Source organism: Lissotriton helveticus, chromosome 1_1, assembly GCF_964261635.1.
Source record: "Lissotriton helveticus chromosome 1_1, aLisHel1.1, whole genome shotgun sequence".
NCBI lineage: Eukaryota > Metazoa > Chordata > Amphibia > Caudata > Salamandridae > Lissotriton > Lissotriton helveticus.
In genome coordinates, this window is record NC_136057.1 from 1683731396 (window position 1) to 1683758858 (window position 27463).

Consider the following 27463-nt stretch of genomic DNA (forward strand, 5'->3'; position numbering starts at 1 on the left):
GAGTCGGCCTCGGGCTTAGGCCCCCCGCAGTCCACCTCAGGAGCGCGCGGTCGCAATGTACTACTTCTTGCACACCGCCTAAGGATATATGAGGGGGGATGAGGGCAAGATCACCCCCCAGCGGCCACCTCCGTATGGGTCCAGCAGCGTCCTGTCCCCCCTCGTGCGTCGCCTCTCCCCAGGGGGCGAAGCAGGCCTTCCTGGGCCTACGTGCGGGCGCCGTTGATTAGTCCTCCACCGGGTGGCACTTCCGGTATCCTTGTAGTGCAGGGAGGCTAGTGGGGAACTCGGGGCCGGGGGTGGCAGTATGGAGAGGGAGCCCCCTCATCTCTGACGCCGATGCTGCAGCTTCATTCGGCGGTCGCCCGCGCGGGACCGGAGTCTTCCGGGCGCCCCTCAGCTCAGCCGTTTCATCCACGGCGCCTATTCCGCGCCTCACCGCTGCACCGGGTCACCACCGGAGGGGCCCTCCGACGATCCTCAGTCGCTCCCCGGGGCCCCCACTGCCCAGCGTGCGAACGCGGTCAGGAGCCTCTCGGCACTTCCGGTGATTACTGCCGTAGGCCGGACGGCCGCACCGCGCACTGTGGGTCCCGGCTTCTCACGTCCCACTTCCGCCGAGGGCCGTGTCGTTTCTGTCTCGGCGTTACGGGCCGGTTTTTCGCTCTCTCGGCAGTCGCGAGGCAGGCAGGGGAAGGGTGCATGCCTCCGGTCCTCTAATTAATCCCCTCAGGGGTCCCCAAGGCAAATTTGGCAGGATTTGGTCCCCGATCAGCGCCGGAGCACTAGCGGCACCCGTCTATGTTCATGGCTTGCAAGCCACGCCCCCTCGTACTGACATCCATGAACAGTTATTTGAAGGCTACTGTGAATTTTGGAAAGTTCTTCAAAATTCAGGCAGTTGAGCTATTTCTTCAAGACTTCTCCTTAAATTAATCCACCTCAGAAGACAACTTGAAGAGCTCTGGAATTAAAATAGACAAACATCAGTAGCATTTCACAAGTCTGGTGAGATTAGAATTAAGTAGGAGGTAGGACCAGAAGTACACTTGAAGGATCTTCAAATAGGAATGAAAGTTTAAGACCTTGAAACAGGCATCGATAACATAGCAAATAAAAATCGAGCCAGATTTAAGTCTCAAAAGCAGATTGGGGATGGACTGATAACTGAAGGCAAGCTGACTGACAGTCCAGAGGCAGATACAATTAAATCTCCGTAGGTAAATATGGTGAAGAGAGAGGAATTAATCAGAAATCTAATCTTATAGAGAGGTGGGGGTGTTGGGGTTTAGATTACCACTTGAACTCTGGTTTATAGTTTTGTCCGAGGATCTTTTTTTTCCATCATAAACTCATTATTCTGCTCCTGCCAGAATTTTAAATTAAAATATTCTCGCTCAGACTATACATCTTTTTCTGCAAGGGCAGTGGTAGACTTGGCAACTTCAAAGCTGACAAAGCTCTAAATAGACTGCGGTCAAACTGATCTTTGTGTGAGGCATGTTGTCTCATATGTATTTTATTTCTTTTGGTCTCCTGGGAATAAGTTGTGGAAAATGGTGCCTGGATACAATCTGTGCCATAGTATAAAAAAATATTTACTATCATCAGCGTAGATGTGAACTTGTGCATGCACTGGGAACATAGCTGCAGTAAAACTCTGGCCTCCAATTTCAAATTGCTTTACTCCTTTCGCAGCAAGATGGCTGAGATTTGAAGATGCTGCTCCAACCATAGTCCCTTACTCCCAGTGAATTAGTAATTCCAAGTGCATTATTTGTGGTCACGTGGACGAGCAGTTTAGGGTTATCTGAGGGTCGTGTTAAGCATTTGTTGTACACATAGTCAATAATGAGACACACACTGAAAAAGAAATCCGTGATCAATTTGGAAAAGTAACAGATTTTTATATCTTTTTAGACACAAAAATCATTGGAATCAGGTAAGTACGTTCAGAGTTATAGATTTTGTAATACAGTAGAATAACGGTTTTGAGGTTTGAGCCTCGAACACGGTAATGTTATCCTATGGGAGAAGCATAGATTACATAGATATACTTGCAAACGTTGGAAGGTGCCTTCTAGGACTTAGTTGCTTAGTGTCCAAGAAACCACCAGCAGTTTGATATTACCTGCCCTGGTCGGTCTGTGTAGAGGTGCTGGTCGCCTCAACCATTACACGTTCAAGTCTATGAAAAAAGTACCTGCAAAAAGAAGGCTGCAAGTGGGGACTTGAGAACAAGTCCTGCAGAACCCAAGGGCCTGAGCTCTTGAGGGCCTCTGGAGCACAGGGACACAGTTGGTTTATGTGAATCCGGGCTGGGGGTCTCGGTGCAGAGGTGCTTTGTCCAGTGACTTGCTGTAGTTGGAGGTTCTCACTTGGCTTTGGTGAAAAAGAGAGTGAGAAAAAACATGGTAGCAGGGCCACTTACTACGAAGGCCTTGTGAATCCTAAAGTCCCTCAACAGCAGGCCGGTGTCAGCATTGGTTGTGTCCGGACTGGACACACAGCAGGCCATGATAGATGCAAGGGCTCCAGCACCCAGGGTATTGGTGTTGAGAGGCTCTTGGAGGGGTCAGCATCTCGGGACTTGGTGAAAGTGACAGGGCTGACCTCCTGAACTCACGTCAACCTCTTCCTGATGAGCTGCTCCCTTGGTGGGCCCGATGGCCAGCAAGACAAAGCACTGGGTTGATTCTGTCTGTGCCTGCAGATGCAGGGGACTGGCTCCTCCACCTCAAGGGGAATGCTGCTTGGTTGTTAAAGGGGAGAACAGTCCTTCAAGGGTTTGGGGAGGCTGTTCAGCTTCTACGAGACGGTCTTTGGGACTGTCGCGGTGCAAGCCGCAAGGCTAGGTTTGGTTCCAATCTCAGTGCAAGACCTCTGTTCTCACTGATTCAGTTCTTCCTTCTCCTGCCTTCAGTTTCCAGCAGACAAATCTGAGCCCCTTGTGTCAGGGGGGACTTTAAATACAGAATTATGGGGAGTATCCAATGGGCTACTTACCCCTGGGGTGAATAAACCCCCTATATGACCTTTTCCTGTGGAGAATGGGCATAATTCCGACCCATAGTTCGTAGTTCCAACAGAGCCAAGATGGTGGAACCCTTTTTTGAGAATCCACTTATAGTGGCCCTCCTTAGTGGTATGCCCAACCTGATAGTGCAACACGCCTACTGACTAGCTCACTTTCCAGCCTGCTCTGGTGCTTTAGTACCCATGCCTTGGGTACCAGGGGTAACATTTACTATGGATTTGCAGGGGTTCTAAAGTCCTTACCAATTGGGTTACAATTGGACATTTAACTTGTTTTAAGGGAAAAGAGCATTGGCACTGGGGGCCTGGTTAGCAGGGACTCAATGCACTTAAAGTCAAAAAGCATCAGTACTAGGGCAAAACGTGGGGATGAAAACAAGAAAATGGGAATCAAAGCATAATTTGCCAGCACTAGTCTTAAAGTCCCTATTGATTTAGGTGAAGAAAAAAGGTGCAAACGGGCTGGAAGCACAATTCCCTATACTCCCTTAAATTAGAAGCTGATTCAAAGAACCTAGCATTCAACAATTTAGTAGCACATGGTAGCCCAGCACACTTTAAACACAACTTGTAATGGTCTTAGAAAACAGTTCAAAAGGATCTAGTTCCATAGACGAGTCGATGTTCGAGTTCAATTTATTCTTTATTTTTCATTCTTTAAAAACTTTTGAAAGCATCACTTTTGCAACCGCCAACGCGGTGAACCCTGTGCAGCGGACACGACCGAGGATCTCTTAGCGGGACCGGAACTACTACATCCGGGACACTGCTCCATAAAAAAGACTTCTCAACTGCTAAATATTATGCTCAATACATGAGGAAGCGCTCTAAAGTGAGATTAAATAATCACCAGTTGCGAATAATTGAAAGGTTACCAAATAGAATACTCCTTTCTTTTGAGATGCAAAAATTACCAGTTGCGAACCAATGAAAGCTTATCAACTTGAATAGCCTATATTTACTTTATAAGCCCTGAAGAAGTCCCTGGATGGGACGAAACGCGTTGGCGGTTCCAAAAGTGATGCTTTCAAAAGTTTTTAAAGAATGAAAAATAAAGAATAAATTGAACTCGAACATCGACTCGTCTATGGAACTAGATCCTTTTGAACTGTTTTCTAAGACCATTACAAGTTGTGTTTAAAGTGTGCTGGGCTAACATGTGCTACCAAAACGTGGGGGTGACCATGACAAAAAGGGCACTTTCCTACAGCAAGCACAAAAGCATTCCCTCATGTGCCTATGTCTATTCCCTTTGACATCTGATAGGCAGAAAATGTGCACCTGTGCAGTCAGTATTAAATTAGGGCCATAGTTGCCTTCTGCCCCTTTTTGTAGTTCGGTTTTACTTTGTATGCAATTAGCTGGTGAACCAGTAATATGGCATTTGGTGTTTGTTTACTTTGAAAACATTATTGCTTGCATTGCCTTTAGCACCACAAACTATAATTCTTACCTGAACATGAGCAATATAATCTGCAATGCAAGTTCATATTTTATTGAATATTTCCTCCTCTTCATTGTGTTCTGAAAATCTTCTCATATTCCTCTGGTCAATGTCATATGATCACTGAACAAATGGATAGTAAAGTAAAAGTACTAAGAGAATCTGAAAGAAACAGGTTAGTATTAGATTCCTTACCTTAAAATATCCCCAGGCGTCAGACTGGATCCGGAAATTTTTGCGTAGCAGAACCCCTGCGCGTTGGTAGGCGTCGTCCGCGTCCGTCGTTGGCGTCGTAGGCGCCGGTATGACGTCGCCGGAGTACTTGGACGACGCCCTCGCGCGCTGACGTCAGTTCTTCTTTTTTCCGCGCCAGCAAGCGCCGATCCGGAAAAAGTGGAACCCTTAGTCACTTTTTGACTAATTTTTTCGATCCTTTTTGATCCATTTTTCAAGTCGAACGAATCCCGTAGGCGCCGGTAGGGAGGCCCGGGTTCAAGCCCTGCTCCGACTGCGACTGACTGTCGGTTACCGACCCCCATCGCCGGTGCCTACATTGCCTGGGGCTCGACCACGATGACAAGTCGTGCCCCGACTGCCGGGCCTTGACGTCGAAGGCTAGGCGGGAGCGGTCCCGTAAGCGCCTCGAGCTCCGGCAGTCGGCCCTGCGCCGTTCGAGGTCCCAGTCCAGGAAGAGGTCGAGGGACCGGTCTCAGGGCCGAAGTCATCACGGCTCGTCGAGTCGTCACCACTCGTCGGGCTCCAAGTCCTCAGGTAAGAGGCACAAGAAGTCAAAGCAGCGACACCGCTCTTCTGACTCCCCCTGACGCTTGCACGATGCGGCCGGGGGTTCGGGCGACACCGCCCACATGGCTCCGCCGGAGCCTCATGCGTCGCATCAAAGCCCACACCCGCCGGTCCCTGGGCTTAATGCGACGCCGGAGGAGATTCGTGACTTCCTCATGGCCATGAGGGCTCACTTCCCTCCGTCGCGGGTTGTCGGCGCGCCTTCGGGCCCCTTGACTCCGACTAGGGGCCTTGGCAGGGCCGGCGGCTTAGGCCCTGGCGCCGTCGTCGACTTCGGACCCGACGCTGCCTGGCCTCGTCTAATCCGTCGGATCCGGGTCGCCGCTGGTTGACCTCACGACCCCTCCGCTAGCGCCGACCTCCAGGGTGTCGCCCCGAACGCCGGTTCTGGGCGGCGTCGTCCTCGATACCTCCCTCGGTCCGGATCCGGCGCTGGAGCGGCGTCGCTCGACACTGCATTCGGCGCTGGCCGAAGACTTGTTCTTCTATGATCCGGCTCCATCCTTTGAACCTGCCTACCAGGACATGGAGTACGAGGAGGGTTGGGAGGGGTCTGAGGACCCTCTGGCACGTGAATGTCAATCTTATCAGGACTGGACAGAGGAGCTAGGGGAGGCCAGTAGTCTGGACACCTCCCTTGACACTGGTTTTGTCTCCCCTCCTACCGTGGCTACAGAGGAAGGGGCAGCTTATAGTGTGGTGCTGACGAGGGCAGCTAAGGCCTTGGCGCTTACGCTCCCCGTCGCTACTGTGAGGCCTAATATCCTCACTGAAGTCCTTAGACTGCAGGCTTGCTCTCCGGAGCCTTTGCTGCTGTTTAATGAGGCTCTCATGGACGTCCTTTTGGGCACTTGGTCCAGGCCTGCTTCAGGTCCGCCTGTGGAAAGGCACGTCGCCAGGCGCCACTGCCCAGCTCCGGGTGACCCTAGCTTCCTGTCCTCCCACCCCACCCCCGAGAGCCTGGTTATCCAGGCCTCTACCTCCCATTCTGCATTCCCGACTGCTCCCCCAGATCGGCAATCCAAGAGGTACGAACAGTTTGGGAAGCAACTGTTCTCGTCCCTTAGTTGCGACTGCGGTCAGTTGACACCGCGTGCCTCTTGGGCCGTTATACCCACTCTGTGTGGGATACGGTTGCGGCTGTGCTGCCTGAGTGTCCGGAAAGGGCCCGGGCAAAACTCACTCAAGCCCTCGCGGAGGGTAGGGATGAGGCACGGTATTCCATCCGATGTGGGCTGGATACTACGGACTCACTGGGCAGAGCGATGTCCACGATGGTGGCGGTTCGCCGCCACGGCTGGTTGAGGTCCGCCAACTTTTCGGCCGATGTCCAGAACACCATCATGGACATGCCGTTTGACGGCAGCCACCTTTTTGGTGGCAAAGCAGATCATGCGCTGGGCCGCTTTAAGGACTCCAGAGCTACGGCCAAATCCTTGGGCCTGTCTGCTCCGCATCAGCAGCAGACTGCTTTTCGCTCCTTTCGTGGCCACGGAAGGGTTCGCCATCACCTCCTCCACTGGCGCACCATCACTTCGTACAGGTGGGTGCTGCAAATCATCCGAAGGGGCTACTCCCTCCCCTTCGAGGCGTCTCCTCCAGCCATGCCACCGCAGTGCCACCGCGTGTCGGGGGATCACTTGCAACTTCTGCAGGAGGAAGTTACGGCCCTCTTGGCCAAGGGGACCATCGAGCGCGTTCCTCGGCCAGAAGTAGGGTGTGGTTGCTATTCCCACTACTTTCTGGTTCCCAAGAAGGGCAAAGGGGGCCTACGCCCTATCTTGGACCTCAGGAATGTCAACGGCTTCCTCTGGAAGGAGAAGTTCAAGATGCTGACTTTGGCTCAGGTCTTAGCTGCCCTGGACCCAGGAGACTGGATGGTAACTTTCGACTTGCAGGATGCGTACTTCCCCATCCTGCTGGCCCACAGGCGCTACCTGCGGTTCACGGTAGGCCACGAGCACTTTCAGTTTACTGTGCTCCCCTTCGGCCTTACCAGCGCCCCACGGGTGTTCACGAAGGTGATGGCGGTGGTCGCAGCTCATCTGTGCAGGTTAGGGGTATCAGTCTTCCCCTACCTCGACAACTGGTTGTTGAAGGCGGGCTCACCCCAGACAGTCGTCAGCCACCTCCAGACTACTACCAGCTGGGGTCCTCCATCAATGTGCCAAAGTCACACCTGTGCCCCTCTCAGAAGCTCCTCTTCATCGGAGCGGTTCTAGACTCGGCGCGGTTTCGGGTTTATCCTCCCGAACAGCGGGTTCGGGATATTCAGGCTCTGATTCCGATCTTTCAGCCGTTATCCCGAGTCTCGGTCAGGTTGACGTTGCGGCTTCTGGGGCTGATGGCCTCCTGCATCCTTCTGGTGCATCACGCCAGGTGGCGGATGCGGGCTCTACAGTGGGACCTGAAGTTTCAGTGGGCCCAGCATCAGGGCAACTTGTCCGACCATGTCTTGATCTCACAGGGCCCTGCAAGACAGTTGCAGTGGTGGCTCGAGGACCGCGATTGGGTCAGCGGCAGATCCCTCTCCCTTCCCCAACCAGAGCACGTAGTTGTGACGGACGTGTCTCTCCAGGGCTGGGGAGGCCACATGGGAGAGGCGGAGATCAGAGGCCTCTGGTCTCCGGCGGAGTCCCAGCTCCACATCAACCTTCTGGAGCTGCGGGCGATCCGGCTTGCACTGAAGGCATTCCTCCCCTCTGTCCGGGGGAGTGTAGTGCAGGTGTTCATGGACAACACCACTGCCATGTGGTACTGCAACAAACAGGGCGGAGTGGGGTCGTGGACCCTATGCCAGGAGGCTCTGCGCCTCTGGCAGTGGCTGGAACATCAGGGTGTGACCCTGGTGGTTCAACACCTGGCAGGTTCCCTGAATGCCAGGGCAGACTAACTCAGCCGTCGGTGCATGATGGATCACGAATGGCGTCTGAACTCTGACGTGGCGCAAGGCCTCTTTCAGCAGTGGGGAGAGCCTTGGTTAGATCTATTCGCCACAGAAGAGAACGCGCAATGTCATCAGTTCTGCGCGTTGGAGTTTCCAAGGCGGCACTCGCTCGGAGACGCTTTTCATCGCGAGTGGAGTTGCGGTCTATCGTACGCCTTTCCGCCTATACCACTTCTGCCCAGAGTGCTGAAGAAGATCAGGCGCGACCGGGTCCATGTTATCCTTGTGGCTCCGGACTGGGCACGAAGATATTGGTATCCAGAACTACTCAGCATGTCTGTCGATTCCCCGATTCATCTGCCTCTTCAGGAGGACCTTCTGTCGCAGCAGCAGGGGACGGTCCTCCACCCGAACGTGTCCAGTCCCCACCTCCATGCTTGGAGATTGAGCGGCAACAGTTGAGGCCATTTGACTTGCCTCCTGAAGTTTGTAATGTGATTCTGGCAACCAGCGTCCCTCCACAAAGTCGGTATACGCCTGCAGGTGGAACAGATTTGTAGCATGGTGCACAGCAAAGGCTGTGGATCCACTCTTCCCCCCTTTCTGAGGTTCTCCTCTTCCTTCTTTCTCTTGCCCAACAGGTCTCTGCTCTGGGCACTATCTTTCTGCCCTTTCCGCCTTCTTAAGGCTACCTGATCAGCCTTCTTTGTTCAAGTCCCTGATTGTTAACAGATTCTTAAAGGGCATCACTCATATGTTCCCTCCTGTTCCTTTCGTGATGCCCCAGTGGGACTTGAATCTGGTTCTAACATACCTAATGTGCGCTCCTTTTGAGCCGCTTCATAACTGTCCTCTCTGTCTTCTTACCCTTAAGACTGCATTCCTAGTTGCCATCACCTCTGCCAGGAGAGTGAGTGAGCTCCAGGCTCTTTCTTCCAAACCTCCTTTCCTTTCTGTCCATCCGGACATGGTTGTGTTGCGTACACGTCCCTCTTTCCTGTCCAAGGTAGTCACAGCCTTCCACATCGAGCAGTCCATCACCTTGCCCACCTTCTTTCCGCCTCCGCATCCCTCAAAAGAGGAAGAGAGGCTCCACCGTCTAGACCCAAAACGTGCGCTCTCCTTCTACCTTGATCGCACACGTCAGTTCCGGGTGGATGACCAACTCTTTGTTGGTTACGTGGGCGTGAAGAAGGGACGGGCGGTGCACAAACGGACCATCTCTCTGTGGGTCGTGTTGTGCATCAAGGCATGCTACTCCTTGGCTAAAAAGGAGCATCCTGTTGGGCTGCGGGCCCATTCCACTTGGTCCACGGCGGCTACTACTGCCCTGGGCCGGGGAGTCCCCTTGCAGGACATCTGTCAGGCAGCTACGGGGGCCTCGCTGCACACGTTCGCTAGACACTACTGCCTGGACAGCCAAGTCCGGAGAGATGGCTTTTTCGGCCGTTCCTTTCTCCAGGACTTTCTGGTGTGATTATTGGTTCGCAGACCCACCACCGGGGTTGGTATTGCTGGGGTATCTATTCTAAGGTAAGGAATCTAATACTAACCTGTTTCTTTCAGATGCACAAGTGCAATACTTACCTTCGGTAACGATATATCTGTAAGAAACAGTAGTTAGTATTAGATTCCTTACCGACCCACCCATCCTCCCTGTTCTGCGAACCGATATCTAGGGTTAAGGTCATCCCTTTCACGGTCCTAGTTTCATGGCACCAGTGTTGGTTTTCATCATGGCTCTGCGGTTTCTGGCACTGAAAAGCTGTGTATAAGAACGGACGTCCGCGCGCAAGGGCGGCATCTAAGTACTCCGACGTCATCACGGCGCCAACGACGGACGCGGAGCCGCGCACGACGCCTACCGACGCGCAGGGGTACTGCTACGCCAAAAATGTCCTGATCCAGTCTGACGACCTGGGGATATTCTAAGGTAAGGAATCGAATACTAACTACTGTTTCTTACAGATATATCGTTACCGAAGGTAAGTAACTTGTGCTTTAGAAGCAAATATCTAGAGCCAGTTGAGTTTGTACGGTGTTCATTACAAGTCACAGGAGCAAAATGACACCACTCCAGTGTACTATTCCCTGTGCCTACACCCTTCCTCACCTGTCTCGCAGCACCCTCTCTTTGGAGTTCGACAAATAGTGTCTGCTTTCAGCTTTTTGCCCAATCCCTTAACCCTTCTGACATGCTGTTTTCCTAGGTGTGGGCTCCTTCCTGCTCTACTCTGTCCATGAAGGAATCCGTGGCATCCCTCTCGACCCCACCGATAAGTCTGATGCGCTGGTTCCGGTTTCTGGAACTTCCTTGGCTGTTGGGATAGATTTCCACGCAGGTAAGCTCCTTCCCATTTCTCTGTATGAAGGTTTAAAAAAAAATCTAAACACTTTGTACAGGAAACACGGATTTGTACCTAGACTTATACTTCTCTTCTATCTCTTAAACCACTTCAGTTGTGTTTGTATGTTCATCTGTTTCATTGATTGCTGATGTTTGTTGGAACAGTGTGTAGTGGATTTAAAAGCCCCAGAGTTTATAATCATGGGAAGATGAGTGGATTATATTGTACCTCAGTAGGCTAACCGCTTCAACTTGTTACATGCCCTTAGTTAAAAAAATGTTTAAAAAATAATAGTTACAAGAGCCACACTCATTTTGCATTCTTGTGTGAACCTTGGCACTAAAAGGAGTGTGCTACTCGAAGTATAGTGGGCTTGACCCCAGCAGAGTCCAAGTTAAATGCCATTTCAATACAGATGTTGTCTGTGTCCACGTCTTAGTTTGGTTGCAAGAGAATTGTTTAGTGACAAGGTATTACAAAATATAAGATATAGTGGTGTTGATAGCTCCTTGGTAGTGTTGTAGCCCCTCTATTGATAGGTTATTAGGTATAATCTGACACAAATTGGTAACAATTAAAATTTGTTAACTTCTGCAGCAAGTTCATAGTCTAGTTTTAAGTGTATTTCTATCAATCTTGGTCACGGTCTCCTCAAGGATGCACATGAAGTAAATATCCATGGAGTCCGATTTACATTATTACCCTGTATCGTAGATTTAGTGGACATTGATTGGTTGGTGGTGTGTGAAGCTGTTTACACTGCTGTGAAGAACTTAAAGCCGATTTGCCCTCATTTCAGCCCCTCTTATAACGATTAAGTCCATGCCTTAATTTCACTTAAGTTTTGGAAAGAGATGTATTTGACAATATGTACTTTATGGAAATAACTACTCACTCACTGGAGAGTGTGAAAAGCTTGCAGGACTCTGAGGTACTCCATTCTGTAATGCTTCTGAAACTAGCATCTTTCACCTGCACTGAATTCATTTACTGTGGAGTGTGGTTCTGGCTATCCCAGGATGCACCATCCTACCCACTCCAAAGATGGTAAGACCCCTCTCCTGGTGTAGAGACCTCACCAGCCCACCCTGTGGTGTGACTACTTCAGGGCTATTCGCCTCTGGGGAAACGGATTTGACTACTAATTTCTCTCACTCTGCTCCCCATGCTACCATGTCTTTCTGAATGTGTATTTAAATTGATTCCTCACCATGTCTTTTCTTGCCTACTTCAGCCAATGACACCATCTATTGGGTAGATATGGGTCTCAGCACCATCAGCAGAGCCAAACGTGACCAGACCTGGCGTGAAGATGTTGTGACCAATGGCATTGGACGTGTGGAGGGCATCGCTGTGGATTGGATTGCAGGTGAGCAACATGCTGAGGTTCCCCATTTTGATGGTGTGTGTATTTTCTACCTTATTATGAAGGCATAATCACCTGGGAGTTCGCTGCCCAGTGCCGATGACTGATGTAAATGCACAATGCGGTGATCCACTGATCACTTGCAATTTACCTCAGTCACTCAAGAGAGGCGGTGAGAAGAGGTATTTCAAAAGTTCACAAACACACTTGCACCTGCCTTGCTCCTGCTGCAAAGGCAAAAAGGGTCTACTTTTACTGCATGTCTTTCAATGTTGTTATTGGTCAAAATGTTCTCCAAGGTCTTAAATTGAACAAATTAAAAGAAGTGTGCATAAAGTTACACTGTCAGTCTACATAGGTACAGAGAAGGACAAGCAGATGGCTTATTTATATTGAGACTGGAGATGCAGAAGGAAGATATGATTGAGTAACAACTATTCTATATGCCAACCTTCTCCTTCAGTTCTGCAGAGATCTCCAAAGCCACCTGACAAAACCAGGCACTTCCCTTTCTAACATTTGTAACTCCATGGGCCTGCCTACTGCTGGCTGTTAATTAGATAATCTTGCATTGGCACTTTTGTTAGTTACTCTGTGTTACTTGGGTAGGCTTAATTAGAGTATATAAAGGGGTTCTTCTCTGATTTACCAATCACTTGTCATTCAACAGTGTTTTCCTGCCTATTCCTCCTTCAATTTTATTAGACTCTCATGATGATTGGGTACTATGTTCTTCGGAGTAAGCATTTAGACGTCTGTCTCTACAAACAGAGATACAAGTAAAACGAACAGTCATAGGAGTAGAAATTCGCTTGGCAGACATTTAACCACTGTTAAGGCTTTTCCATAATGCACACCCATAAAATATTTTATAAATAAAGTGCTGCTGAAATACCAGGTCTGTCGACCATTCAGAGATCGGTATTTCTAAAGCTTTGATGGGGAGAACATTATGCATAATGGTGGGTACGCTTTTTGATTCTCATGAGACTGGGAACACCATACCCCATAATTTCCTCACATTATCCCAGAAAGTACTTTATCATTAATAATTAGAAAAATGCAGATTAGATTTTACACTGCCGACTGTAGGCTCCTCTGCCATGCTGTTGTCTCGTCTTCTTCTCTGCTTGGCAATTGCCTACAGCTGCAGAGAGGGCTAGAAAAAGCTTTTTGAAAATGTATGGTGCATTTCAGAGTGTGTGCGCTTCCTTCACACACATACATATCAGAATACCAATGATGAGACAATTGGTCATGGGGCACTGGTTTGCTGTGGACCCTAAGTTTGCCCTCCAGTGGCCCGCATAGATATTAATTAATGATACGTGTGTACAGTACCGCTCTCAAGTTTCTCTGTTCCATGTGTGATTTGGTGATCCAGTCCAGTTCATTTTTTTTAGGTCTCGCCTAGCGTTGCAGCGCATGCACTGCTTGCTCGGCGAGACAAATAGTGAGAGAGGAGATTTCAGAAGGGGACTTGAAGCCCCGCCCATCATTTTCATTGGGTCACTTCCGCATTAATGCTAAATGCTGGCTTCCCATTAAAAAGGAGGCATTTTGGTCACTGCCCTTTCCCCCCTTTGGACGGCCCACCCGGACTGGGAAGTCTGCTTCATGGCTGTCGTGACGCACTTTCTTATCTTAGGGGGGGCCTTATGTTTCTAATTATCATGGCCTGAGCACGGCTGTGTCTCTGAAATTGTTGCATTTTTTATTGTAAATAACAATGGCTTTTAATTTTTTTAAACGCATTGCCATTTACAATGCCAATAGCTTTGGCATTGTAATGTGATGGGATAAACTGGACAGCAAGTACCAGAATGAAAAAAAGAAAACACTTGCTTGGATTGGCTACTATTGGATTGAATTGGAAAACATCAGAACTGATACAGGCATGTGAAAGGTGCTGGAGCAAAGCCATCCTTGTTTTTTTTTTAGTTCATTTCTGTTTGCAGGTGGGTTCATTGTTAGGCAATTAACATCTTGGCCATAAAGTGTCGAATAGGTAGCAGATGTAGTAATGCAATCAATTATAGCTTTCCTGCATGTTCTGGAAGAGCAAATAAATAAAACCTATTCTCCGCAACTAACTCCTGTTGCTCTAAAAGGGCTACTTTTTAGAGTTCCTCATAGGTGTTAGGATGAGCCCTATCGAAGCACTGTCCCACTACCAGGTCAACTAAACATGATGAAAAGTACTTGTTAACATCGGCACTCCTAATTCAGGGAAGATGTTCATGATGGAGGCAAGATGGACTTTGGCTCTAATCCCTCCTCCTATGTCAGCCCTCCTTTTTTTATTCTGGAGATGGTCACTATCTTTTCTTTAAACATGGTAAGGCACATGACTATTTGTTATAAAGTATTATTTACATCCCTGACCACGTTGCGGTCCTGAAATTTATAAGGCTAGAGACGGCAGGTTAATGAAATCAAAGATGAATCCATTGTTTTTTTGCCATGTGAGACAATGTTATTTGCTTCCTGAGTAAAGATCCAGCTCCTCAATCACCCAGTCGCGGACAAGGAATCCCAAGCCTATGTTAGTGATAGACTACTGACTGCATATTTTCACGTTTTTAATAATCCCGTAGGCGTCGGAGTGGATCTGGAAAATCTTAAGCAGTGCAGTAGTGCACCGCACAGATGTAACTCCACTCCGGAAGTGGCACCATACATGTGTGCTGCCATCCATTCCTTTCTGTTTTTTACCAATAGATGCGGATCTGGAGTGACCCCTCGTCTCTTTAGAAACTATACTGTTCGAGGCATGTGGGCTGCTGAATTTATATCTTTGCATAGATCGCCGCCTAGTGTTGGGTCCGGATGATTGCACATTATTGTCCTGGAAGAGTCTTCGAAGTATCACGAGATAGGTGGCTCCTCCCTTGGACTACAGTGCGCATGGGCATCCTCTCCATCCTCAGATTGTTTTTTCCACCATTGGGTTTGGATGCACCTTCTCGACTCAAGTTCGGAATATACTTTACATACTTTTCGCAAGGCCAAAAGGCCTTCGGGGCGTCGGTATTGTCTCTCGTTCGGTGCCCAGTGCTTCATCCAGTTCTTCGAACATGACGTCGAAGGCCGTGTGGTCTTCCGACGGCTAGGCCCCGACGAGCATAGACGATGGAACGGAGCCCGTTCAAGAGATGCCTCGTCTGCAACTCCAAATACCCTCACATCGATGTGCACCCGGTGTGCAACAAGTGCCTATCCCCGGACCACGACGAGGTCAGCTGCATGGCCTGTTCCAAGTTCCGGTCCAAGAAAACACTTTGACGCGCCGAGAGGCAGTCGGCCCAGCAAACGACGCCGGACCCAGAAGATATCTTCCAAGGAGACGTCGTCGAGGGCGCCCATCACGAGGATCCAGACCAGCAGTCGGACCCTGCGTCGGAGCACGACTCACATTATAGTGTGGACGAAGACCAAGACTACATCCATGAAGAAGACATCGTCGAGGTAGGAGACGACGCAGACGCCATCGGAGCAGTCTGACGACCCAAGCGATGAGCAAGGCCCATCCGCGATCGCGGGGGCCGATACTGACACTATACTCTCTACGGCTCAGGTCGAGGCATCGCCGGAAGGCCTTAGCCAAGATCTTTACCCGCATTCTACAGCCCCGCTTCCAGGCCCGGCTAAGAATACTTCTACGGAGCCATCTGTCCATACGCCGCTTTCGGCAGCGAAAACTAAACCGAAACCGACAGGCACTGTATCGAAACCGAAACTGCTTACGTCAGTCCTCGGATCGACGGCTACCGATTCGTCGGCTCCGACACACTCTAAGGGTGTCCTTAACCCTTCGGGGTCACGAGGGGGCGTCGAGCCGAAACGTGGGACGCCAAAGCCTGTCTCTGTCGTCAAGCACGTCGCGCTGGCGCTGTCGACGTCCACGCCCAAAGCTGGCGACGCTGCCACTGGACTCGATGCTCGAAAGTCTGTCGATCAACAACTTTCAGCCTCGGTGCCGATCTCCAGTAGGGCCTTCGAGTCGAAAGGTACACCCGACCAGAAGGAGCACGCTGCGTCGGAGCGAAAAGGAGCACCTGTTGTGCACCGACAGCTCGAATCGACGCAAGGCCGCAAGCAGCCCAGTGATGCTAAAAAGTTAGTCGGATCTAAGACGGCGACACACTCAAAACAGGTCGGCTCGTCTCCACTGGTTTCGAAGCCTATTAAATATGGACTGCCCCCAACCGCTCGACCGAAGAACGTCGAGCCACAAGAGGGCACCGATACTGCCAAGAAGGTGTCAGTAGTTTCAAGGCGTCAGTCCACTGAAGAGGATGTATTCTTCCAACCACCCTCCTATGACAATCAGTCAAAACTGTTCATCGACTCGGATACAGGTAGACTCACCATTTACAAACGAAAAATAGCTCCAGAACATCCTTTGGAGTCATACAAAATCCCTCTGAAAAGAAAGAGAGACTCTACAACCTCTCCTGTTCTTTCTGAGCCTGTGGAGTCCTATGAACGAGACTACTCTTATTTTCCCACACGCACCTATGAGGATATAGGCGAGGGATACAAAGAAGAGGAGTTCAATTATCCTGCTGACACTGATCAAGATGACCAGCAAACTTGGACTGACCCTGTTGACCCTGGTGAGCCACACACCATGCCCGACGTTCAGTCCTATACCATCAAAACCTCGCCAACTGAGGATACTGCTGCGTTTAACGCTCTAATTGAACGGGCAACTACAAACCATGATGTGGACATGCATGGTGACCCAGTAGAGGAGTACTTTTTGTTTGATACTTTCTTAACATCGGAAAGATCAGTAAAAACATTGCCTATGCTAAAGGGTGTCCTTAAACACGCTACTGACATCTTCAAGGAGACCACAAGGGCACGGGTTGTGAACCCTAGGATTGAAAAGAAGTACCGGTCTGCACCAGTGGACCCTACGTACATCAAAGGCCAGCTTCCGTTAGACTCCCTTGTAGTGGCTAATGCTCGTAAAAGGGCAAACTCTCAAACCAGTGGTGATGCTCCCCCTCCGGACAAAGAATCCAAAATCTTTGAAGCATCTGGCAAGCGAGTGGCAGCTCAAGCAGCGAATATTTGGAGGATCTCCAACACACAATCCCTATTAGCCAGATATGATAGGGCACACTACGACACGTTAGAGCAGCTACTGCAACACCTGCCTGAAGCTTATAAGGAGGAAGCAGAAATGCTGATACAGGAGGGCAAATTAATTTCAAATGCGTCCAAGTGTGCACTAGATGCAGCAGACACGGCAGCTAGAGCCATAAACACAAGTGTGATGCTTAGAAGGCATGCCTGGCTACGCATCTCTGGTTTTAAGCCAGAGATACAAACTACTTTACTCAACCAGCCGGTTAACCCAGATTTTCTCTTTGGCCCTGATGTAGACACAGCCCTTGAGAAAATTAAGAAAGACACTGAGACAGCAAAATCCATGGGGGCTCTGCAGTCACAACAGTTCAGGGGCAGTTCCTTTTGTCGCTCCGGTAACAGGGGAGCCTCCAGAGGTCAAGCAACGCAGCAAGCCCAATACAACAAAGGGGGCTCGCAAAACACCTATAACAAAAACAATAGGAGTAGATATCGTGGGAACAGCACCAAAGGCAGAGGACGCGGAAATAATAATGCCAGATCCTCCGCCACCAATAAACAGTGACGTCTTGTCACTGCCCCCCCCTGACCATATAACACCAGTCGGGGGAAGACTCCAGCAGTTCCTGCCGGTCTGGGAAGGCATAACCACAGACAGGTGGGTGAGGGACATTATACGACACGGCTATTGTCTAGAACATGGGTACTCACAAACTTTCTCTCGGGGGCTAAATTGAAAGTGTGGTTTGTGGCCGAGGGCCGCACCGGTGGGGGCAGGGTCAGTGGGGGCGGGGTCAGTGGGGGTGGGGTCAGTGGGGGCGGGGCTAGAAGGGGGAAAAAAATCGCTGCCGTTTCAAAACATTACTAGACAATGCTGTATTTCCAAAGCAGTTGTAACTACATGGAGCACATGTTTATAACATGTTTTTATTAGCAGACAATAGCAATCTTAAGTGGGATTGCATGGCAATTTACAGTAACAGGGTGATGGAAATCAAGCTGGTCGTGGAGATGGAGGCAGATGTGGTGATAGAGCTGCTGCTAGCCAAATCCAAGTGGCGAAGACTCAGGCAGAGAAGAGGCTTTGGGGCGAGAAGACGCTGCGGTGGACGAGAAGAAGCATTAAAGCAGGCAATTTTGCATTCTGTTATGCTGCAGAGACAGAGATCTAAAGACATAGGACACGCCCCTTTTAGAGGCCCTTTTGGTTTTTTTCATCCCCCATAAAGCCCTGAACTTGAGAGTACAAGACACAACGCGCACGACTTCCAAGTAAACAATACTCACCATACATCACCTATGCTTGCTCACATTAATGCTAACAAACAGGTCCTCTGGCAAACACGGGTGTAAGAATGCAGTTTGTTGTTCTAGAAAAGATCATGCCACAGACAGACAGTTCTGGATGGCTCATGACAACAGCCATTTTCGCTCTGCAACATTTGCAGTCACTTCTTGCATTTTGGTAAAAACTCGCTGTTTTTCAGGGACAGAACATCAGTCACAGAAATACAAACCTTTTCAGATAACCGTCTTCTACATCAGCAGAGCTAAAGCAATTGTTTTGCAATGTAGCAGGGTTTTCAAAATGCATTTGCAGGGAAACAAAGGTAATGCGTCAATGTCCTTCTCATGTTAGGAATGAGGAAAGGAGTATTAACCACTAAAATACGCCATATCTGTCCTCAATGATGATTTCAACATGAAAAAGAGTAGAAGTTAATCTAATATTCAGCTGCATATGGCAGGCGCATTAGAATTTTCCTCACTGCAGACATTGAACAACATAATATGCTCCTATTCCTAATGCTGTCTGCCATTTGAGGACATATCAGTCGGCAAATCATTTGGCAATTGGCGGGCATAGAAACACAAACAAACATATGCCCCTCAAACAGCAGAGCCGGTGCACATTGAGGATAACGAAGGTATGTGTGGCTTGACATTTATATTTAGGGCAAAACTAGCTGGCAAGCAACTGAGGGATGTCTCTTTACTGCCTTTCCACTGTTCTCTCTTCTTCCCTCTTCTTCATCTTTATCCACCTCTCTTATTCTCTCCTGTTCCCTTTTCTCTCAACTAATCACCTCTTTCACATTCCCTCCCTTGCTCTCCTAATCCCTTCTTCTCTCCCTTATTCCTTTCTTCTCTCTCATGTTCCCTCCCTTTCTCTCCTATTCCCCAATTACCTTTGGTGTTCCCTCATTTTTACTCTGTTTTCCCCTTCCACCTCGAGCTGTTTTCTCTTCACCCGTTGCTTCTTCTCTATTCTCTTTGCATCCTTTCTTTTCCCTCATTTTGCGTCTCCTGTTCTTGCCAGGACAATTGTTTCTATAGATCTCTATCGCATGCAAACACTGCGTGTGTGTCGTGCTCTGGCAGGCTGGGATGGGTTTAGCAGCGGCTGTGGACAGGATTCATAAAGCACTGTGTGTAGTAGAGTTTAAAACAGCTCCATATCTGCTGCGCTAGTTTCGTGTTACTAGAAAGAAATAGAAATGAAAACGCAAAGAGGTCGTCAACAAACCTCCCCCCCCCTCCCCGGAGGAAAGCAAAAGTGTGCTGAATCATGAAATTGAGTTTCAATTCACCTAGGGATGGCGTGAAAATGCAGCCATTCGTCTCCCGCCGACATTAAATATTTTACATTACAAACGCCCGGGACTTCTGGAACTAACTGCACATACAATTTGTGGCCGCTCGTGGACGGCGGCACGCGGCGGGTGCCTCTCACCACAAGGCTTTGCATTAACACAGTGCAGGCTATCTCCTGTGCTCGGAGAACAACTTTAACAGGCTTAGTGAGGGGTCAGGAGGCCAGCGAGGTGAGGCGCAGCCATCCTGCAAAGGAGGGCTTGCTTTACAGATATAACCCTCCATGATACATCCGCCACATGGTTGTATTTCAGTGCCCTCGACAGTATGACCTTTAGACATCAGAAGCGGGCATTCCTTCCCTCAAGCCGGAAATGGGATGTTTCAGCAAATACATTTACAACTAAGTTATAACCCATAGTACTGCCCGCTGCAACTAAAGTGAAGTGAAGCTGAAGATTTTCAAGATTCTCCGGGGCTGCGAGGACGTCGACTTCGTCACCACGGACACAGGCTTCTTAAAAGGTCCTTTAAAAGTCAGCTGTAACAGCGCTAGTTACAGCTGACTTTTAAAGGGTCTGTGCTTCGCGCCGTGCGCCGTGTGTGACGTCTCTGAAGCTCAGGCCAATGAGAGGCAAGCATAAACAGAGAAGATGGTCGCAGGAGCAAACGTTGTGAATACGTATTCACTACGTATGCTCCTGCGTTCGGCCATCTTCTCTGTTTACTTTACAGGTACATTTGACTCGTATGGCAAAGAGGTCCGCGGGCCGCCAGTGAAGGCCAGGCGGGCCGCCACTGGCCCGCGGGCCGTACTATGAGTACCCCTGGTCTAGAACTAACCTCCACTCCACCCAACATACCCCCAAGGCACCGTCCTATGTCCGCAGAGCACATGCACTTATTGCAGCAAGAAGTGCTCAGCATGCTGCAAAAAGGGGCCATAGAACTATTGCCTTTAAATCAGCAAGGTACAGGGGTGTACTCACTGTACTTCTTAATCCCAAAAAAGGACGGGTCTCTCAGACCCATTCTAGACCTCAGACCCCTGAACCACTACATCTTGTCAGAACATTTCACATGCTGACCTTGCAACAAGTTCTACCATTGCTCAGTCAGGGAGACTTCCTGGCGACCCTAGACCTAAAAGACGCATATTTCCATATTCCAGTTCACCCAGCCCACAGGAAATATCTCAGGTTCACCATAAACAACCAGCATTACCAGTTCAAGGTCCTGCCTTTCGGGGTCACTACTGCCCCCAGGCTGTTCACCAAGTGCTTAGCAACAGTGGCGGCCCACATAAGGAGACAACACATCCACGTCTATCCTTATCTGGACGACTGGCTTATTCAGGCACAATCAGCCCAGCAATGTGTCAGCCACATGTCCCGCACAATTCACCTCCTACACAGTCTAGGATTCTCGCTGAATTGCCCAAAATCGCACCTTCAGCCCGCACATATGCAACAGTACCTGGGTGCGACAATCAATACTCTGACAGCGACAGCGCACCCAAACTCTGCCAGAGTCAACAGCATGCAATTGCTCATCCAAAGGTTCAGACCCCAACACTCGCTCCCAGCGCAAGTGTTCATGCATCTAATAGGCATGATGGCCTCCTGCATCTTTATAGTCCCCCACGCCCGGCTACACATGCGTCCGCTTCAGGAGTGCCTAGCGCGACAGTGGAACCAGGCTCAAGGACATCTGAAAGACCTAGTGTTGGTGACCGGTCGTGCATACAACTCTCTGCAATGGTGGAACACACAAAACCTTTGCAGGGGACGACCGTTCCAAGAGCCTGTGCCACAGATAGTGCTGACAACGGACGCATCTCTCCAGGGTTGGGGAGCGCATGTCCTCCATTATACAGTGCAGGGACTGTGGACAGCGCAGCAGCAAAAGATGCATATCAACCTATTAGAGCTCATGGCGATTTTCATGGCAATGAAGGCATTCAGGCTGCATCTGTGCAACAAAGTCGTGCTGATCCGGACGGACAACATGACTGCCATGTATTACATCCAGAAGCAGGGAGGCACACACACTCCACAATTGTCTCATCTAGGCCAGAGCATGTGGAAATGGGCCATTCAAAGGAACATGTTCCTCATGGCGGAACATCTCCCAGGCAAAGACAACCAGATGGCGGACCTGCTCAGCAGGCACAGCCACCAGATGCACGAGTGGGAGATACACCCCTCAGTGCTCCAACCATATTTCCAGCAGTGGGGTCACCCAGAGATAGACCTATTCGCCACAAAGGAAAACACAAAATGCCGAACCTTCGCCGCCAGGTTCCCACACCCGCAGTCTCAGGGCAATGCGATATGGATGAACTGGTCAGGCATATTTGCGTACGCTTTTCCTCCAGCACCACTCATACCGCTGGTGGCACGCAAACTGCGGCAGCACTCCATGACGCTCATCCTAGTTGCTCCAACGTGTGCTCGGCAAGCATGGTACACCACGTTCCTGGAACTTTCAGTAGTGCCTCACCAACGGCTACGACTCAAGCCCAGTCTCCTCACTCAGAACCGTGGAGACATTCAGCACCCAGCTCCTCAACAGTTGAGCCTTGCAATATGGCTCCTGAGGTCATAGAGTTTGGCTACCTCAACCTACACCCTGACTGTATGAACATAATCAAGGAGGCAAGAAGACCTACAACCAGGGCATGCTATGCGGCCAAATGCAAGCGATTTGTCATTTACTGTTCTCATAATGACATAAATCCGCTAGATGCATCCACGCAAAACATTGTTACTTGTTGCACCTATACAGATGCAACCTGGCATATAGTTCCATCAGGATACATTGGGCCGCGATGGCAGCCTATCTTCAAAACAGACAGCATCTTTCTCTTTTTAGAGTGCCAGCCATTAAAGCTTTTCTGGAAGGACTCAAAAGAGTTATTCCTCCCAGACACCCTCCTTCAACTGTCTGGAATCTAAACATAGTTCTCACCAGACTAATGGGACCACCCTTTGAACCTCTTCACTCTTGTGAGCTACCGTTTCTAACATGGAAAGTGGCTTTTCTAGTGGCAATTACATCGCTAAGGAGAGTTAGTGAGCTTCAAGCCCTAACTATCCAAGAGCCATTCATACAGATTCATGCTAATCGGGTGGTGCTGCGTACCAACCCGAAATTCATGCCTAAGGTGGTGTCGCAGTTCCACATTAACCAAACCATAGAACTGCCCGTTTTCTTCCCAAATCCAGACTCGGTAGCAGACAGAGCACTGCACATGCTAGATGTCAAAAGAGCTTTCCTGTATTACATAGACAGGACAAAGGATTTCAGGAAGACTAAACAACTGTTTGTTGCCTTCTCTCCACAACACAAAGGCAACCCCATTTCAAAGTCAGGTATAGCCAGATGGATCGTTAAGTACATTCAAATCTGTTATCAGAAAGCAAAACGCACCTTAAGAGTTCCCCCAAGAGCGCATTCCACAAGCAAGTTAGGGGCATCCATGGCTTTCCTAGGTAAAATTCCTCTAGAGGATATATGTAGAGCAGCCACATGGACCACCATACACACATTCACCAAACACTACTGCGTGGATGTACACTCCAAACAGCAAGCTGCTGTAGGTCAGGCTGTTCTCAAAACTCTTTTTCAGACTGCTGCAGCTGGCACGGGCAACCGCCGCTAAGGAGGATACTGCTATTTATTCTATGCAAAGATATAAATTCAGCAGCCCACATGACTCGAACGGAATATGCTACTTACCAGTATGCATCTGTTCTTGGCATGTAGGGCTGCTGACATTTATATCGCCCACCCTCCTCCCAGGTGCCTGTCGCAGCTGTAGCACTCAGAATTAATCTCTAGCATGGACATCACTTACTGTATCATACTCCATCCCTGCCACAATGGCGAAAAACTATCTGAGGATGGAGAGGATGCCCATGCGCACTGTAGTCCAAGGGAGGAGCCACCTATCTCGTGATACTTCGAAGACTCTTCCAGGACAACAATGTGCAATCATCCGGACCCAACACTAGGTGGCGATCTATGCAAAGATATAAATGTCAGCAGCCCTACATGCCAAGAACAGATGCATACTGGTAAGTAGCATATTCCTTACTAAAAATGAATGTCCTACAGTAGTGTGCGAGGAAAAATATCACCACCCATGTCTCAAAGGTTTAAATCTTGTGACTGACCCACATATGGTATGCCTGTGGTGGCTGGAGTTAAACCAGAGGTCTTCAAACATGTTTGCTCTGAGCCCCCCTAAGGAAAATGTTTTGAAGTCGGGCCCCCCCTCCAAAACTTTATGGCAAGACGTGGGCGAGCGGAAGTGGTAAAGCTGAGCAAAGCGGAGTGTGGAGCTCTCATATGTTGTGAAGCCGAGGGTGTGACAGCGACCAAGGTGCCTGCTACCTGAAAGAAATATAAGTAGGTGCAATTGGTTAATCAACAAATGTAAAGCCTGCTTGGGACCCACTGTAAGCCTTAATTGATGGAGTCACTGGAAGTTTCATGATGACAAGTGACATAAGGGTGTTGGATTCTGGAAAGTATAATTTTAATGGATACTTATAAAAATGCTTGCACTAGATACAGACTGATTACCTATTACTAAAGACATGATTTGAAAGCCCTTTTTTATCACTAAACCCAGAGCCACTGGAATTGTATGATTCTGCGGCTCTTTTCACAATATTATGGATCTTCCACATTTGCCATATAAACCATCACCTGGTGCAGAAGCTGCAGATTTTCGAAAAAAATATTTCTAGTTCAAAAGAATCAAAAGTTATTAAAATGTGGCGCCGTGTTCCCACGCAGTGGAAGTTAACTGGCCACCTTTCACCTGCTTATTTTTGTATTTGTTAAACTTGTACTAATGAGGTAAAATATTTGCCCAAATAGTATTATGTATAAAGAGTACAAAATAATGAAGTAATAGTGTCAGAAAATATGCAGCATTATGTGCATTTTCTTCTTGCATAGTTTTGTCAACACTGCTGCATAATTTGGTGCTCCCCGTCACATAATTCCCGTGGCTCTGACTAAACCATTCTGCAGCCCCGTATCTTATACTGTGTATACAGTTTTAAAATGATTTACATATTCACATTCACAGTGCTTTATGTTAGAGGAGGGGACATGTAACACTATATATACATATACATTCCCTTTTCCCCACTGCGCCCACCAGGATTCAATTATGTGACCGTTTGACCTCATACAGACCTCTGCAATGATTGCATTAACAAATTGAGGTCTCATAAGTATTATTTTTCATTTCAGATCTGTGTTATTTTATCTGCAGTTACCTGCAAGTGAAAAAACGAACAAAATAGTTAAAGAAATGCTGTTCTTTTTAATCGTGTCTTTGACCCTGCCTTGCACTTCAGCAGCTGTTTGTAAATGAAGACCGCTTGGAAACGCAGTAAATCAACACATTCGTGCTTCCAGGCTGTTTTCATTTACAACTTCTTACTGAGGCATTCGCGCCCCCCTGGGAACACTGCCACGCCCCCCCAGGGGGGTGCCCCCCCCCAGTTTGAAGACCTCTGGGTTAAACCATGAATCCAAAGGCCTACAGTGACTGGGCTTTGATGCATCACAAGGCCAACAAGAGTTGGGATCAAAGCTGTTCATAGCGAAGCACCGCAGGACTGATCGGTTGAGGTACAAAGGGAGTTCCTCGTCCTGCTTTGAAGGTCATTCTTGCGACAGATAGGTGTTGCGGTCCAAATCTTAGAGTACGTTGAAGAAATAGCACCAAAAGTCAAAGCGGGACTCCGCATCGCCTGGCCACTCTCGATCTCCTGAGAAGGCGCAAGGGCGTGTTTGTACCTCTGGGTCTTGCTCCCGAAGCTGTTCCCCTTCAGAGCCCATTCCAATCCTTGTTCTGTGGCAATCTAAATTCCCAGGGCCAAGTGCCATGTTACAGCAAATCAAGGAATTTCAGAGAACCATACTCTGGCTTTTTGCCATGTTTCCCACTCCCTCTCGTGCTCCTGTGGAACTCAAAGAGCTGAGAGGCTTTTCAACTGGCATTCTGCCAGCAGGTCTGGCTTGGGCGTCATTTCGGACCTCTGGTTTCGTTCCGGGTTCCCGACCGACCTCAGTACTTGTTCCCTCTCCTACGCCACAATCCACCATTGACGGCCAGTGGTGAAGCTAGGTGTGTGGGGGGAGGTGGCGGCACTGTTTCTGGGGGCAGCAGAGGTGAGCAAATCATGTGTGATGACTACCATCATTCCACACTACCCCACTGTTACCTGCACCGGGTGGCAAACTTAGTGTCCGCCGGGTGGCCATAACTCTCGCTACGCCACTGTTTTTGGCTCCATCTAATCTGGCTGATGTTGGCTAACGCATAGTGCTGTTCAGCGCCGCCTCGATTTCGACCAAGGCCACCCATTGCTTTGACTGAACCAAGGTCTTTTAATAACTTTTCTGTTTGTGGCCTTGCCTTCTGAAAGAGCTCAGGTCCTACATGAATTGTTTGGCATAGGTTCTGATAATGGTGGCTATGATGCTGGAGATGAGATTGACCAGCCTTACTGTGATGATAATTGGTATAAAGATCTGTAGGATGCCAGTGGTCTGGATACTTTCTCACACGCTGGACTGGTTGCAGCTCCAGACTCTGCCACAGAAGAAATTGCCTACTTTTCAGTGGTTGTGCAGTGGGCAGCAGAGGTTCTTGATCTTAAGCTCTCTACTCAGGAAGTAAAGGTCCAAATCTATTAACTAGGGTACTTCAGTCTGGTCAACAAGTTCTGAGACCCTACTTCCATTTAATGAGGCTCCTACAAACAAGCTTTTAGGGGCCTGGGCTAAACCCTGTTCAGGCCCCTCTGATGATAGTCAAGTGGCCAGTCTCCATCGCTCTGCTCTTGGTGACTCAGACTTACCCTGCACCCCACTCCTGAGAGCCTTGTGGTGAAGGCTTTGCTCAGCAAATTTAATCCACATTTGTTCCCATCTACTCCTTCTGACAGGGAATTGAAGAGGTGAAAGTATTTTACGAAAAGGGTCTTTTCATCTACAGGTTTGGCCCTTTGCTCTGTGAATTCCAATTGCGTTTTAGACCACTAATCTCATGACTTATGGGACTCAGTTGCCCAGGTGCTACCTAGGATTTTGGAATGAGCTTGTGCTAATCTCTCTCAGGCTATACAAGATGGTTGTGATGCAGACAAGTTTACAATTTGCTGCGGGCTGCACACCACAGACTCTCTTGGTAGAGCCACAGACACTAGAGTGGCCCTTCTCAAGCATGCCTGCCTAGATGCGATCCATTGGCTTTTCAGCTGACGTACATAGCAGTCTTATGGACATGTGGTTTGACAGTTATCGTCTCGTTCTGGGAATAAAAACGGCTCCACCCTGGAACTCTTTGGCCTATCTGCTTCTCCACTCCAGCCGTAACAACAATTTCACCCCCTCTGTGGATATGGTATTGGCTTTCAATATTAACTGTAGTTGCAGCCAATACAGCAGTCTCCCATGACCTTTTGTAGCCGCGGTGCCCAAAGAACACATGGATCATAGGGGCAGCGTGCAGCCCAGTCTTCTACTACTCCAGCTGCTGCAGTCCCCAAGCTTCTTTACAATGCCCTTCACTCACAGGCAGGATCCCACGTTTTCTGCAAGGGTGGCATTCAATAAGATCAAACAAGTGGGTCCTGCTAATTATTCAACGAGTTACTCCTTACCATTACTCGACACCGACCCTACCTTACAACTGACTGATGGAAGACCAAGTGTCCCTATTACAGTAGGAAGTGCAGGTTCTTTTGGTAACGCTATTACCGGTAGACTCTTATCTTACCGCAGATTTATCACCAACCCTTTCATCCTCCCCATTATATGAATTGGACTCTTCTCATTAAAAAAGGTCCCAC

At 49.0% G+C, this 27463-nt stretch overlaps 1 protein-coding gene across 1 annotated transcript in view; it reads left to right on the forward strand.

Moving 5' to 3' along the window:
- Positions 1–27463, forward strand: part of LRP1 (LDL receptor related protein 1) — a 1472234-nt gene that overhangs the window by 575390 nt on the left and 869381 nt on the right. Inside the window, 2 exon segments of the mRNA XM_078688974.1 lie at positions 10382–10513; positions 11754–11888. Of these exon segments, the coding sequence (XP_078545100.1) occupies positions 10382–10513; positions 11754–11888 (267 nt within the window).